At 46.8% G+C, this 14932-nt stretch overlaps 1 protein-coding gene across 3 annotated transcripts in view; it reads right to left on the bottom strand.

The window, feature by feature from the left end:
• Positions 1-391: 391 nt before the first annotated feature.
• The window catches only part of CCDC102A (coiled-coil domain containing 102A), a 60947-nt gene continuing 46406 nt past the window's right edge, over positions 392-14932 (bottom strand). Inside the window, exons 6-8 of one of the 3 annotated variants that reach the window (XM_070760744.1) lie at positions 12539-12706; positions 6125-6228; positions 392-621 (exon numbers count right to left, since the gene is read on the bottom strand). In XM_070760744.1, the coding sequence (XP_070616845.1) occupies positions 495-621; positions 6125-6228; positions 12539-12706 (399 nt within the window). In that variant the 3' untranslated portion in view covers positions 392-494. Of the gene's footprint in view, positions 622-6111; positions 6229-12538; positions 12710-14932 lie in introns of all 3 variants that reach the window. The other 2 variants (XM_070760743.1, XM_070760745.1) reach the window with 2 other exon arrangements.

Consider the following 14932-nt stretch of genomic DNA (forward strand, 5'->3'; position numbering starts at 1 on the left):
TCATCCCCAAATCATGGACCTGAAGAACTGGACTGGCGCACAACCAAGTTCAAGGACTGTAGCATTTGCAGAAAGTTTAAATGGGGGAGAAATTAAGGCCGTACAGGTGTGGTTAAACATGTTCTCTCCATGGCAGGAGGACATGGTTCCCATTGCTTTGGGTTACATGAAGCTCATAGTATTTTGCTCCTCTTAGCCTCAGTGGTGTTTGATGGATTGAGGCTGAACTGGGAGAGAAGAAAAAGGAGAAACGGCATGACTTTCAAGAATGTTTCTCAGAACGTCTCCGCAAATCTTCTTCTAATGGAAGGCCAGCGCATGACAACTGATGTTACCTGTCCAGAACTCTTTGATCATCTTTCAAGTCAGGTGAAAGAAGAAGCTCTAAGGTGGGACAAGGAACTATCTCGCCCAAGAGCCACCGGGCTTGGCTCTATAATTTCCTGGCCTTTTAGACGCAACTTTCAGTAACTCCACACTTGGACAACCAACTGCTATGGGACTTGGATTTTCAAGTCTTCGTCTTCATCCAAATCGCTGGTACAATCTCCGGGCTCGTCTGGACCAAAGCGTGACCCACGGATCTTCCCAAAAAGAGGGAGGCTCTGCTGTCGGCGAAGCCTGGCCCACAGAATAGAGAAAAAACCGCCTTAGATATTTTAGCATGTGCTTTGACACTTACATCTAAGCAGATGGAAAAGCAAGCAAGCATTAGTGCCCAAAGAGGAGCAAATATTTAAGAACCGCCATCCTGGATCATCCAAACCTTCATCCAGGTCAGGAGTGTTTGACCCCGGGGGAGCAGGGGAGGCATGACCAGCTCAATGTCCATGTCAGCAGCTCCTGTGGTGGCCCGAGCGCTCTGCCAGTGAAAACAGGCTCCCGAGCTGCGTTTTCGGCTGCAATGGCTTCCTGTAAACCCTCTGTCTGTGAAAATGAAGCTCGGAAGGGCCGTGTTTCTACTGGCAGAAGCACCACAGGTTGGTCCTTCGCAGTTCCCAGTTTGGCTCCGTGGGCCAGATCTAAGTACCTCGTGGCTAAATCCAGCCTGTGGGCCTTGAGTTTGACACCTCTGATCTAGGGGAAGGCTGGGAAACAATGGCCATTTTATGACTTGTGGACGTCAACTCCAGAATTCCCGAGCCAGCCGTGCCATGGCTGGAATAGGGTTTCCTGCCTAAATAGGGGGTTGGACTAGAAGAGACCCACGAGGTTCCCCCCAACACTGTTCAAATAAATAAAGGGAACACTTAAAAAAACAGAATATAACTCCAAGTATATCAAGCTTCTGTAAAATCAAACTGTCCAATTAGGAAGCAACACTGATTGACAGTCAATTTCTCACGCTGTTGTGCAAATGGAATAGTTGTGCAAATGAAATATTGAACGAGAATATTTCATCCATTCAGATCTAGGATGTGTTATCTGAGTGTTCTCTTTAATTTTTTGAGCAGTTTATTTTATTCAAATTGCCAAAGTGGAGAAACATTGCTTTAAATGCTTGAAAAGAAACCAGTCTTTCCCATAAAAAGATTAAAGATATATAAATAGATCCGGGCCCACTTGCTTCCAAAACTATTCCTTTATATTTAAATGTCATCTAATTAAGAGGGTGCAACTGGCTGATAAAGTTACATCTGGACAATCTCACCCTCTGGCACCCAAAATTCCAATGTTTTCAGTTAGCACAAGACGGTTTTTGATTTAAATCCAAACTTTTCTCTGAATCCATTAGGCTGACCATGGAATGTCATTCATGGGCACCTTCAAGGAACGGGAGAGGAGGAAGGTTGGTCGACAGAAGGATTTACATCTCCCTGGATGTATGTTATTTATCAATAAAAAGCCAAACGCTCTCCCCTGATGGCAGACACTTTGCAGTCACTTAGTGCAGTGTTTCCCAACCTTGGCCATTTGAAGATATTCTGGGAGTTGAAGTCCAAATATCTTCAAGTTGCCAAGGTTGGGAAACACTGATTTTTAGTGTGTGTGCATGTCGGCTCAGAGGCCATGCAATTAAAGAAGCAACAAAAAAGATGTCGAGGGGAAGGATGAAGGGCAAGCGTTCGAATTCTCCAGGCCTTGTTAGCAAGCAAATTATTGCACAAAAAAAAGGAAAGAAAAAGGTGGAAGATGCAAAGATTCTCTCCCCTCCTCCAAAAGTAGGTCAAACTGCTTCAGCCTCCCCCCCCCCCTGCTCTACAAAGTCAGTCCAAAGGCAGAAGATGCCAACGACGACGGGAGACTGAAACACTGAAGACCTTGACTCAATGAGCAAGAGCAAGCGGTCATCCCTAGCTTCTCTTTTTTTAATCACAGGCTTCTGGCTAGGGGCCCGACAGTAATGAAAACCTATCTGGAACTCTCCAATGTTCCCACGTTCTTCAATTGAGAATCTGGGTTTCAAAGCTCGCAAGCAGATTTCAGCTTCAGAATAGAAGCTGGAAGAGACATTGGGGTCTTCTAGGCGCAGGGGTTCCCAACCTTTCTAATGCCGCGACCCCTTAATCCGGTTCCTCATGTGGTGGTGACCGCCAACCATAAGTCTAACGCCAATTCTCCCAACAGAGCTTGAAGTTGATTGGCAGGAAGGTCAGAGGGACACCACCACTGTCAACACCTGATTGGTCAGATTGTAAAAATATGTCCCAAGGCGCCAGAATAGAAGCTTTAGTTCCTAACACCATGGGAAATTTGTCTTTTCCCCCCAGGGTCTTCTTAGGAGACCTCTGTGAAATTGTCACTCGACTCCCAGGTTGAGAACCACTCTTTTAGCTTCTCCTGCTTGAGCAGGGGGCTGGACTAGAAGACCTCTAAGGTCCCTTCCAGCTTCTATTCTGCCCTGTTCTGGTTCTGGTTCCTACTCTTATTTCTTTCAAGAACATTTCTCAGAACGTCTCCACAAATCTTCTGATGGATAACAGCTGATGTTATCTGCCTAGAGCTCTTTGATCACCTTTCCAATTAGGTGAAAGGAGGGGCTCTGGTTTTGGTTCTGACTCAGTTTTTGGTTCCTGTGCCTCTTCCTACTTGTATCTCTGTTGAAACTGGAGAACTCGCACCATTCCAGACAATTGGCTGTCCAGTCTTTTCTTTAAAAACCCCAAAATCTCCAGTAATGGATCACCCACAACTTCTGGAGGCCAGCTGTTCCACTGGTTAATCGTCTTCACTGTCAGGAAGTTTCTTCTTAATTCTAGGTTTCTTCTCCCCGTGGCTCTGCATGCTAGCGGAGACCAGCGGTATTATGCTACTGTACCTGGGCAGGTAGCAAAATCGCGCACGGACACGCAGGGGCACCCATCACCACCTCTGGGTGGCCCAAATGTCTGTACATGATTTCGCTCCCTGCCCAGGTAGAGTAGCAGGATTGCGCTGGACTCCGCAAGCACGCAGAGCCACGGGGGCGAGCACAAATCACCGTCCCACCTTAGCAGCCCACCTCTGTCTCCCGGCCGTTATCCGCCTGGACTCCTCCATTGGGCATTCTCAGCATTGTGAACTCCATGAACATTAAGTTTCAACTGAGAAAATTTATGTGTGGGGTTTCCAATCCAGAGCCACAAAGCCTGAATGGAGAGAGAGAGAGAGGGAGGGAGGGAGGGAGAGAGAGAGAGAGAGAAAGAACAAGAAAGAAAGAGAAAAAGCGAGTGAGTAAGAGAGAGAGAGAGAGAGAGAGAGCCCTCGCCTTGCATTCTCTCCGTTGCGCAGCTACCTGGCTTCAGCTGCTTTTTACTGGAAAAAAGCATGCATTATTTAAGGTGGGGTGGGTGGGGGTGGGGTTCTCTCGGAGGGGGTGCCGAAGAAGGCTCCATTATTCTCCTTTGATTTAATGGCGGCCTCCCCAATAAAACAAGAAGATAAAAATCATATCCTCCCTCTCTTTTCCTCCCTCCACTTTTTCTTTGCAAGGAAAGAAAACAAAGGAGAGAGAAAGAGAGAGAGAGAGAGAGAGAGAGAGAGAGAGAGAGAGAGAGAACCGCCTGCCTCGCCTTTTCGATGGAGCAGAATCGATCTGTCTGACAGATGTTTCAGTGTTTTATTGCTAGAGAAGCACACATCCAAATTTTAAAAAAAAAAACCTTTCTAAAAGGCCATAAAATTAAAGTATCTCTTAAAGGTACTTTGCTCAGAGCATTGGACAGAGCTCCACAACCTTCCCCTCCCTTTTCCTGGGCTGTGTGAGTCCTTCAGGGCACCCTGTTCTCCTGCCCCCCCAGTCACAAAGGGGGTTGGCCGCACGTCCCAACAAGAGGGCAGTGGGCACAAGAGACCCCAGCCAGCAAAAGGGTCGCGGAAGTGGAGGTTCACGGCAGGGTTAAAAAAAAGCTACCCTGTCTGAGATGACACAGGTTCTCCCGCTTGAGCAGGGGGCTGGACTAGAAGACCTCCAGGGTCCTTTCCAGATCAGATCAGATGAGATCATATTAGATCTATTCTTTCTGTTTTCTTTTATTTTCTCTTTTCTTCAGTATTGTATTGTATTCTATTCTCTATTCTATTCTATTGCATATTCTATTCTGTTCTATTCTATTCCCGAGCTGGGGTGGCACAGTGGTTAGAGTTCAGCACTGCAGGCTACTTCAGCTAACTGCTAGCTGTAGTTCAGCAGTTCAGATCTCACCACTGGCTCCAGGTTGACTCAGTCTTCCATCCTTCGGAGGTGGGTCAAATGAGGACCCAGATGGTTGGGGGCAATAGATTGACTCTATAAACCCCTTAGAGTGAGCTGTAAAAGCATCATGAATGGGTATATAAGTCTAAATGCTATTGCTACTGCTATGGCCCACCTGGTTGGGTCTCCTCTCAAGACCCCATGGCAACTGCTTCTTCTTCACGATGCCCTCTTTTGCCCAACCATTGCTTCTTCAGAACAAACACCCCCCCCCCTTTCTTCTGACTCTCTAATTATAGCCGCAGCCAATTTGCATGTTGTGTTCAGCTAACAAATTACCAGGAGTTTTCAGGGAGAAAGCTTTTCTTTTAATTGGTTTGGAGTTCCTGAGAAGGGAACAAAATTGGAAGCTGAGAACAGAGAGCAATAAATATTTTAAAAGTGGAAGAACAGGAGGAGGAGGAGGATATGGTGGTGGAGAAACCAGAAAACGTGCTAGAAATGGAGACCAGAATACAGATTCCAGATTAACAGAGTTGAGAGGGACTTTGCAGGTCATCTAGTCCAACCCCCTGCTGAAAAAAGGAGACCCTTTCATCTGCCTTTACCTAGGATCGAACTCGCCACCTCCTGATTGTGAGGCAAGAGCTCCATATCTAGGCCACAGCACAAGCCCTGTTATGTTGTTCCGTAAAGGAAAACTGATGGCAGACTGTCTTTTCTCCTACGGGGAGCAAAGGAGAGGGAAGAATTTCTAGATTGGATTAAATCAGTGTTTCTCTGCATTTGCCTGGCTCACATCTGATTTGATTGTCGCCTGTAGAAGAGGGTGAGAGACAGGCACCTCCGTCAATATACCAAACAAAGGACCCACTGGGAACCCCATATCAAAGCAACTTACCTTATGTGAGGCCAGAATCTGAAAATAACATTTCACACAGCACAGTACAAAATGGTTCGGTTGAGATCTGCAGATGTGGGACTGACTTATGACTGGCCACTCAGCAAGCATTTCAGAGGGGGGCTGCTAAGGTGGAACGGTGACGTGGGCTCGCCCCTGTGGCTCTGAGTGCTAGTGGAGTCCAGTGCAATTCTGCCACTGCACCTGGGCACATCACCATTCCACCTTAGCAGCCCACCTATGAAGCATTTGAACTTATAACAGACCCCCCCCAAAAAAACGCTACTTGCGATCCAATTTTGAAATTACAACAGCTGCACCCCTTCCTCAGTCACATGGCTGAATTTTGGATTGGCAGTTTGCAACATCCTATATTCACACGTGGCAGTGATGTTTGATGCTTTTTTTCCTGGTTTCCAGGTTTACTTCTGGTTTCTGGGGAAAAACACCCATTGAGTAAAACAGATCTGCTTAACAACTGCTACATTCGCTTAATGGCTCAATTATTCGGCTCAATTACAGTCACTGCTAACTACCTGCGTCCCTTCTCCTATCCTCCGTCCCTCTGTTCATAGGGCAAGTAGAGGCCGCTTACTTCTTCTCCCTACCTGGATTGCAGATGTTCCAGCTGCACTTGGAGATTTTCACTCTGTTCCGTCTGCTCATCCAGTGACCTCTGCAATTTGCGGGCCTGGTTATGAGCCTCATCGAGCTGCAGGGGAAGAGACCACAGCATTTATTGATTTGTTTATCTACATTTACGTGCATTTATGTACACCTATAGACTGGGTGAAGCCAGGCATAAGAGCAGGAACTGTGAGAGAAATCTTGGAGTCTTAGTGGACGACCAGCTAAATAGGAGCCAGCAGTGTACATCAGGAGCCAAAAAAGCCAATGCAATCCTAAACTCCATCAACCGAGGGATACAATCAAGATCAAGGAAGGTACTAATGATACAGCCTTAGTAAGACCACACCTAGAGTACTGCATCCAGTTTTGGTCATCACACTGTAAAAAAGATGTTGAGATTTTACTAAAAGAATAGTAGATGCTTGGAACAAACTTCTAGCAGACATGGTTGGTAAATCAACAGGAACTGAATTGAAACATGTCACACTCAATGGGTATAGTCTGGAGGACAGAAGAGAAAGGGGGGGACACGATCGAAACATTTATATATATTAAAGGGTTAAATAAGGTTCAGGAGGGAAGTGTTTTTAATAGGAAAGTGAACCCAAGAACAAGGGGGCACAATCTGAGGTTAGTTGGGGGAAAGATCAGAAGCAACGTGGGAAAATATTATTTTACTGAAAGAGTAGCAGATGCTTGGAACAAACTTCCAGCAGACGTGATTGGTCAATCCATAGGGACTGAATTTAAACATGCCTGGGATAAACATAGGTCAATTCTAAGATAAAATACAGGAAATAGTATGAGGGCAGACTAGATGGACCAGGAGGTCTTTTTCTGCCGTCAATCTTCTATGTTTTCTATGTTTATAAAATGGTCTTAACTCATTTTTTCCAGTGCTGTTGTAACTTTGAAATGGTCACTAAATGGACTGTCATACACCTGGGACTCCCTGGATCTTGCCCTGGGCTGATGGACAAACCTGAGCCCCATCAACAGCTGCCGCCTTGATCTCCTTCACCTTCTAATCTTTCAGGTCCAATAAACAAAGCGGATTGAAATACCAAGGGCTGCATTTGACTGATTCATATCAAGGTCACTTTAAATAAATGGTTGCACAGATCTTAAAGACAGCCACTAATGGAAACCAGCACCTCTTGTCCAATTTTATGCCTCTTTCTATCACTCTTAGATGAAAATGTCTCAGGCAAAATTGGATCCCCGGTCTCCCACCCCCGGCTTGGGAGCAGCACTTAGGGAATTTCTAAGAAATCTCCTTCCAAGCATGGAGGACAAGGAGAGATTGAGCTAACAGGATGACAGTGCTGCAAGGGACCTTCGAGGTCTTCTACTCCAACCCAAGACACAAGCAAGAGGCCTTAGATCCACGATGCCAAACCTATGGCGCGTGGAGCTATATTGGAGGGTACGCGAGGTATTGCCCTATGTCAATTCCTGCGCACATGTGCACACTAGGTAGCTGATCTTCGGCCTTGGGGCAGGGGGTTTTGCCCTCCAGAGGCTTCCCCGAAGCCCCAGAGTGGGAAAAAAAACCCTGCCCAACAGGCAAACTGGAAGTTAGGGAAAATGGACTTCCAATTTGTCTGTTGGGCTGTTTTTCGCACTCAGAGCCTTTGGGAAAGCTTCCTGCAGCCCCAGTGTGCAAAAAACAGCACTTTCAATAGCCCATTTTTGAAACTTCCAGTTTGCCTGTTGGGCAGGTTTTTTTTCCCCACTCTGGGGTTTCAGTGAGACCTGTGTGGGGACGAGGGAGGAGATTGTGCGCATGCACAGAGGCTGCATGGGGGCGTACATGCATGGGGGGGATGGGTGTGGCCACCTGCGTGCAAGCTAGCACATTAACACACACATCCTTTTGGCACACGAACCATCACTACCCTAAATCATTCTGGACAATTGGCTGTCCAATCTCTTCCTGAAAGCTTCCAGGGATGAAACTCCCACAACTTCTGAAGGCAAATTCTTCACCACGGGTTGATTGCTCTCATGGTCAGAATTTCTTTCCTTGTTTCCAGGTGGAATCTCTCCTTGGTCAGTTTCCATCCACTGTTTCTTGTCTGGCATCCAAGTGCTTTAGAAAACAGCCTGACCCCCTCCTCCTCTCTGTGGCAGCTGCTCTCCTGTCTCCCCTGGTCCTCTTTGCTAGACTAGCCAGGCCCAGTTCCTGCAACCGCTCTTCGTATGTTTGAGCCTCCAATCCCCTCATCACCCTGGTTGCTCTTCTCTGCAATCTTTCTAGAGTCCCAATATCTGCTGATGTTAGGAGGAACGTCCAGCATCTTTTACATGCTCTGTGCATGCTCTCCCATCTCCAGCCGAACCATCTAGAGAATTTGTGCATGACAATAATTAAACCCCCCGAGAGGGTTGGTCCTTTTGAAATCAATGGGATTTATAATGTTTCAATCTATCCGTCTTTGCTTAATGTGCTTCCGGTCTTAATCTCAAATGGTGATTCCAGAAGCCATAATATATAAATAGCCTAATACGGTAGTTAGACGTCAGCAGATGGCATAAAAAGACAGAAGACGAAGCGTTTCCATGGAATCAATAGAAGCCAATTAAAATGAGCTCCACCCCGGGCACGGCGAGACAATTCGGGGGCCAAAGAAGAGATGCGTCTAAATAAAAAAATGCATTTTCTCCTCCATTGTAGCTGAAGAACTTAATGGGCCTTCCTTGGCAATAATGAACAGAGCTTGGTAAAATTAACTCTGATGTATTTTTTTATTATTATTTTGCTTTATTTCATTGGCTTCTAAATCTGGCTAAGAGTGTCTGGAGCAAGCATTTTGCCTTCCTGATGTACATTAAGGGGAAAGCTATAAACAGCCAAAAAAACACACATCACCCTATTAAGAGGTTAAGAATAAGCCATAACATCTATAAAGGCCAGGCATAACTACAAGTAATTCTTGACTTATGATCACAATTGACCCTAACATGTCTGTTGCTAAGCAAGGAAGGTGTTAAATGAATTTTAGCCTGTTTTATTTGTTGAGCCATCACTCTGCTGAACAAACAATTCCCTCAACACCGTCAAACTATTTACTAAGTCTGCACTGCTATTCATCTTCTCATCGTTCCCATTTCCTATCTCCTCCCACTAATGACTGTACGACTGTAACTTTGTTGCTTGTCAATTTATATTGACTGGTTCCTGATATGATTTAATTGCTTATTTCTACCCGGACTATCATTAAGTGTTGTACCTTATGATTCTTGATGAACATATATTTTCTTTTATGCACACTGAGAGCCTCTGCACCAAAGACAAATTCCTTGTGTTTCCAATCAATAAAGAATTCTATTCTATTCTATTCCTCTCTACTATTTTATTTTATTTTATTCCATTCTATCCTATACCATTCCATTCCTCTCTATTATTCCTTTCCATTCCATTCCATTCCATTCTACTCTATGATCTTTCTTGACGTAGTTGTTAAGTGAATCACTGCAGCTGTTAGGAACCTGGTTGTTAAATGAATCTGGCTTCCCCGTCGACTTTGCTTGTCAGAAAGTTGCAAAAAGCGTTCCTGTGACCCCGGGACACGACAACTGTCTTGAATACATGTCAGTTGCCAAACATCCAAATTTTAATCATATGACCACAGGGATAGTCATGCCAAACAGCGATAAGGTACTTTTTATCCCCAATGCTTTTGTAGTTTTGAACGGTCACTAAATGAACGGCTGTTAAGTCAAGAATTCCCTGTGGGACACGCGAGGCAGGACAGCAGGATTTACGAAGGTGTTTCCCACAGAAAGGGCCCACAGCCGGCATTTCTCACCAGTTCAGAACGATGTAAAATCTCCGGGCAACAGAAGGCGGTCAAACAGTGTTAATTGAACGACTCAACCATCCAGGCCAAAAGGGTTTAAAAAGGGGAAATCCTGGCAACTGGACCAAAGTCTGATCACCCAGGGGGTGTCCTGGCCACAGCATGGATGCCTCACTCCAGTAGGAACTGGGGGCATCAACGCAGAACCTCCTTCCCAAACTTGGTGACCAGCCAGCAGCCTGTGTAGCTGGGAGCGGATCCTGCCCGAGATGAGCCCGATGAGGTGATGTGCAGCTGGCACCTGAGTTGGACAGGGAGGAGGCTGGTGAGGGCTTGGTGCCAGAGGCAGAGCTTCAGCCAAGGCCTTCGGAACCTCCAGCCCCTCACAGCAGTCAGGAGGAAGAAGAAGTGGGGCCTCTTCTTAATGCACGAGTGCGCAGAGCTGCCAAACGGCAGGAATGGTCCCTCAAGAGGAAGTCTCCTCAGGAGTAGGCTTGGGGCTAATTGGCCACTCCCCTAATCATTCCTTAAGTAGACTAGGGGAATGGCCAATTAGTCCCACGCCTACTTCTGAGGAGACCTCCTCTTGAGGGACCATTCCTGCCGTTTGGCAGCTCTGCGCGTTCGTGTATTAAGAAGAGGCCCGGAGATGGAAAAAACTCTGCAGGAAACAACTCATTTGATAGTTTGTTTGCTTGTGTGTCTCTTGTTGTCAAGCTGGTGCAGAAGTTGGTGATATATTCATGGCTTGCCACACTATCTATAGAAGACCTGATGTTTATGGGAACTTGGGAGGGGGGATTTTTCAGGAGGGAATAGATGCAACCAGAAATCATTCTTTCGAGGGGTTCAAGGCCATCCTATGCCCTCCCACGTGGGCGGAAGCAAAGGAGGGACTTGCCATGCTGGCACAATCTGAGTGGGCAACATGACAAATTTGTGGGTGGGGGACAAGGGATGTGAACTTTCAACTGGGTTGGAAACTCTGATTCGGGCTTCCCAGTGTAGATGCCAGAATGGCTCCAGAAAAATATTGGAACTTTGGGAAGTACAGTGATATGTTGTCTTACGAACTTAATTGGTTTCGGGAGGAGGGTCATAAGGTGAAAAGTTTGTAAGATGAAACAATGTTTCCCATAGGAATCAATGGAAAACCGATTAATGCGTGCAAGCCCAAAATTTAACACTTTTTAAAGCCAAAGCGCCCGTTTTTGCGATCCTGTGATTCCCCTGAGGCTCCCCTCCATGGGAAATCCCACCTCCTGACTTCCGCGTTTTTGCGATGCTCTAGGGAAATCCCAGGATCGCAAAAATGGGCGCTCCACTAGCAACGGAAGTCCAGAGGTGGGGTTTCCCAGCGAGGGAAGCCTCAGCGAAATCGCACCATCGCAAAAACACGGAAGTCCTCAAAACCCCAACTCCGGACTTCCGTTGTCAGCGGAGCGCCCGTTTTTGCGATCCTGGGATTCCCCTCATGGGATTTCCCTACAGCATTGCAAAAACGCGGAAGTCAGGAGGTGGGATTTCCCATGGAGGGGAGCCTCAGGGGAATCACAGGATCGCAAAAACGGGCACTCCGCTTGCAACGGAAGTCTGCGGAGAAGGGTGGCATACAAATCTGATTAAACTTAAACTTAAACGGAAATCCGGAGGTGGGGTTTCCCAGCAGCAGCGGCGGGTTCGTAAGGTGAAAAAAGTTCGTAAGAAGAGGCAAAAAAATTCTGAACCCCGGGTTCGTATCTCGAAAAGTTCGTATGACAAGGGGTTCTTATCACAAGGTACCACTGTACTTTGATTTGGACTGTGATTTAATTTGGGTGTTACCTGGAACTTGACATTTGTTTGGAAAACCTCTGCTCGGCTTATCTGTTTAGGCTTTTTTTTTGGTGGACAGATTCCAGGAATATTGTCAACTTCTATAAGCTTCCTGCGATATCCGGGATTAGTTACTTATTTTTGCTTTCTGACTTTAAGGACTTATGCCAGCTGTTAATTTAAAGATTTATTTGTTTGTGAACACCACTAAGTCAGTTTATTAGTAGTGGTTAATCAATTAAATATTGGTTTCAACAAACTGAATGTGTGCTATGTTTTCTCTGGTTCGGAGCTGGGTCAGAACACTGAAATACTAAACCACTTAACGCATCTTGTCCAATTCGGGTGCCTTCTGAAAAAGTGTCTAGGAAGATTCTCAGTCATGCGGGCCACGGTTGTCTCAAGGGTGCTTTTTCAAGAGGTAAATTGACTTTTGGGGTTTTTTCCCCTTGAAGAGGTTTTGCTTCTCATCCAAGAAGCTTCCTTGGCTCTTCCCCGCCATCCAGTCAGAGCCGAAGATGCTTCTGGATGAGAAGCGAAATGTCTTCAAAGAAAAAAAGCAGAAAATCCTGAAAAAAAAGCACATTTGGGACTCGAGAAAAGGCGGCTGGAGAAGTCTGGGAATCAAGGCCCAAACATCTGGGAAATGGACTGGGGTTGAAGTGGGCCAGCTTGGCTTTACAGTAGAAGGAGGAGGGGATGGTGAGGGGTTCCTCCTCTATTTGGGACCTCCCCAAAGTCAGCATTGCAAAGGAAGCAGAAGAGGCCACCCACCTCGTCCTCGGCCTGGGCCAGCTCCTTCTTGAGTTCCTCGACCCGCAAGCGCAGCTTCTTCACTTCTCCCTCGTGCTGCTCCACTCGCCGGATCGTGTGGCCCAGTTCGGCCGTCTTCTCCTGGTGCTGCTTCTTCAGTTTGGCATGGACGTGCTTCAGGTCAGCTAACTCCTGAAGGATACAAGGCCAGCTCAGACTGAGGGAGGTGGGAAGGGGGGGGCTTTCTGGTCCCATTACATACAGATTCACAGAGCTGGAAGGGACCTTGCAGGTCATCTAGATTCTAGTCCAACCCTTTGCCCAAGCCCCTACTACATTGTTGTGAGCCGCCCCGAGGCTTTGGAGAGGGGCGGCATACAAATCTAATAAATTGAATTGAAAATGGAATTGAATCTGCTTCTATCTAGGCTCGAACTCACAACGTCCTGATTGTGAGGCAAGAGCACCACCTCTAGGCCACAGCAGCTAAATACGAGGGTAATCCGGAAAGGAAGGTTACAAGACACGTAGCTCTCGTGGGGAATGTTCGTGGGGGAAGTTGGTATTCCTATTGTGTAGCAGGAAGCCAGCGGAAGAGAACGGGCAGTGCCAGGGCTCCGTAGATCACCGAGTGGCATTGTGGGGAAGGTTAGAGATGGGCGCCCTCATTCTGTTTCCCTCCAAGTGCAAAGTGCACACTGTCATAGGCTCCCTGAATGCTAAGGGTAGGGACGTTGCTGCGATGGGTGCCCGAGATTTTTCTCGCCAATTGCTAAGTTTTGGATTTTTTGGCTAAAGGAGGATGGGCATGGCGCCGCTGCATTGACTGATGTTTGCTTTCTAGAGTCTGGTGATAAGCCCAAGTTTCATCTCCTGTCACTCTACAGTTGAGAAAAGCCTCCCCTTCAATCTCAAAATGGTCAAGAAATTCTCCGGTGGCCCTGACCCTGTCGATTTTGTGGTGCTTCAGTCAGCATCTTGGGCCCCCATCACAGCAGCGTTCCTGCTCTTCGCATTCAGGTTCCTGTTTCCTTACAATCTCAGCGGCATAAGTGTAATAAATGGAGGCTAGCAGTTAATTTCTCTACTACGTGCTACTACTATCTATCTACTATCTCCCACCAAGGTAGAAGGCTTTCCTGGAGTGCAACCCAACCGGAGGCAGATGGAGAAACACCCTCTGCCCTCTTCTGATTGGTCAACCCATCCGAAAATTAGGATAAAGAAAGAAGCTTTTAAACTGATGAGCTTAACTCCTGGTGACTGTACAAGTAGACTTCGACTTACGAAGAGTTTGCTTAGTGACCATTCAAAGCTACAATGGCACTGGACAAAGTGACCGTGAACTTTAAGTGAACAAAGTGAACTACTGCAACGCTCTCTACATGGGGCTACCTTTGAAAAGTGTTCGGAAACTTCAGATCGTGCAGAATGCAGCTGCGAGAGCAATCATGGGCTCCTCTAAGTATGCCCATATCACTCCAACACTCCGCAGTCTGCATTGGTTGCCGATCAGTTTCCGGTCACAATTCAAAGTGTTGGTTATGACCTATAAAGCCCTTTTTGGCACTGGACCAGAATATCTCCGGGACCGCCTTCTGCCGCACGAATCCCAGCGACCGGTTCGGTCCCACAGAGTTGGCCTTCTCCGAGTCCTGCCGACTAAACAATGTCGTCTGGCGGGACCCAGGGGAAGAGCCTTCTCTGTGGCGGCTCCGACCCTCTGGAACCAGCTCCCCCCTGAGATTAGGATTGCCCCCACCCTCCTTGCCTTTCGCAAACTCCTTAAAACCCACCTCTGCTGTCAGGCATGGGGGAAATGAAACATCTCCCCCTTGCCCATGTTGTTTTGGTGTTAGATTGATTGTGTGCTTGTTTTTTAATATTCTGGGGTTGTTTTTTATGAATTTTTTAGCTTAAAATTGTAATTGGATTGGTGGGTATTGGATTTGTTATTATGTATTTTTTTACCTTGTTGTGAGCCGCCCCGAGTTTGCGGAGAGGGGCGGCATATAAATCCAATAAATCTAATCTAATCTAATTTAAGCCTTGTGGCCTCCTGCTGCACAAATCCCAGCAGCCGGTCAGGTCCCACAGAGTCGGCCTTCTCCAGGTACCATCCACCAGACAATGTCATCTGGTGGGGCCTAGGAGAAGAGCCTTCTCTGTGGTGGCTCCGGCCCTCTGGAATCAGCCCCCTCCAGAGATTCACACTGCCCCCATCCTCCTTGCGTTTTGCAAGACCCTTAAGACCCATCTATGTCGCCAGGCATGAGGCAGCTAGACTATGCCCCCTTCTTCTCTGACCGTTAAATGTTATCTGTGGAAATGACTGAGTAGACTGACTGTTTTTTAACATAAGGGGATTTCTAGCTTACTGTTTTAACTATTAGATTGGTATACACATTATTTTGT

Source organism: Erythrolamprus reginae, chromosome 9 (genome assembly GCF_031021105.1).
Source record: "Erythrolamprus reginae isolate rEryReg1 chromosome 9, rEryReg1.hap1, whole genome shotgun sequence".
Lineage (NCBI taxonomy): Eukaryota > Metazoa > Chordata > Lepidosauria > Squamata > Dipsadidae > Erythrolamprus > Erythrolamprus reginae.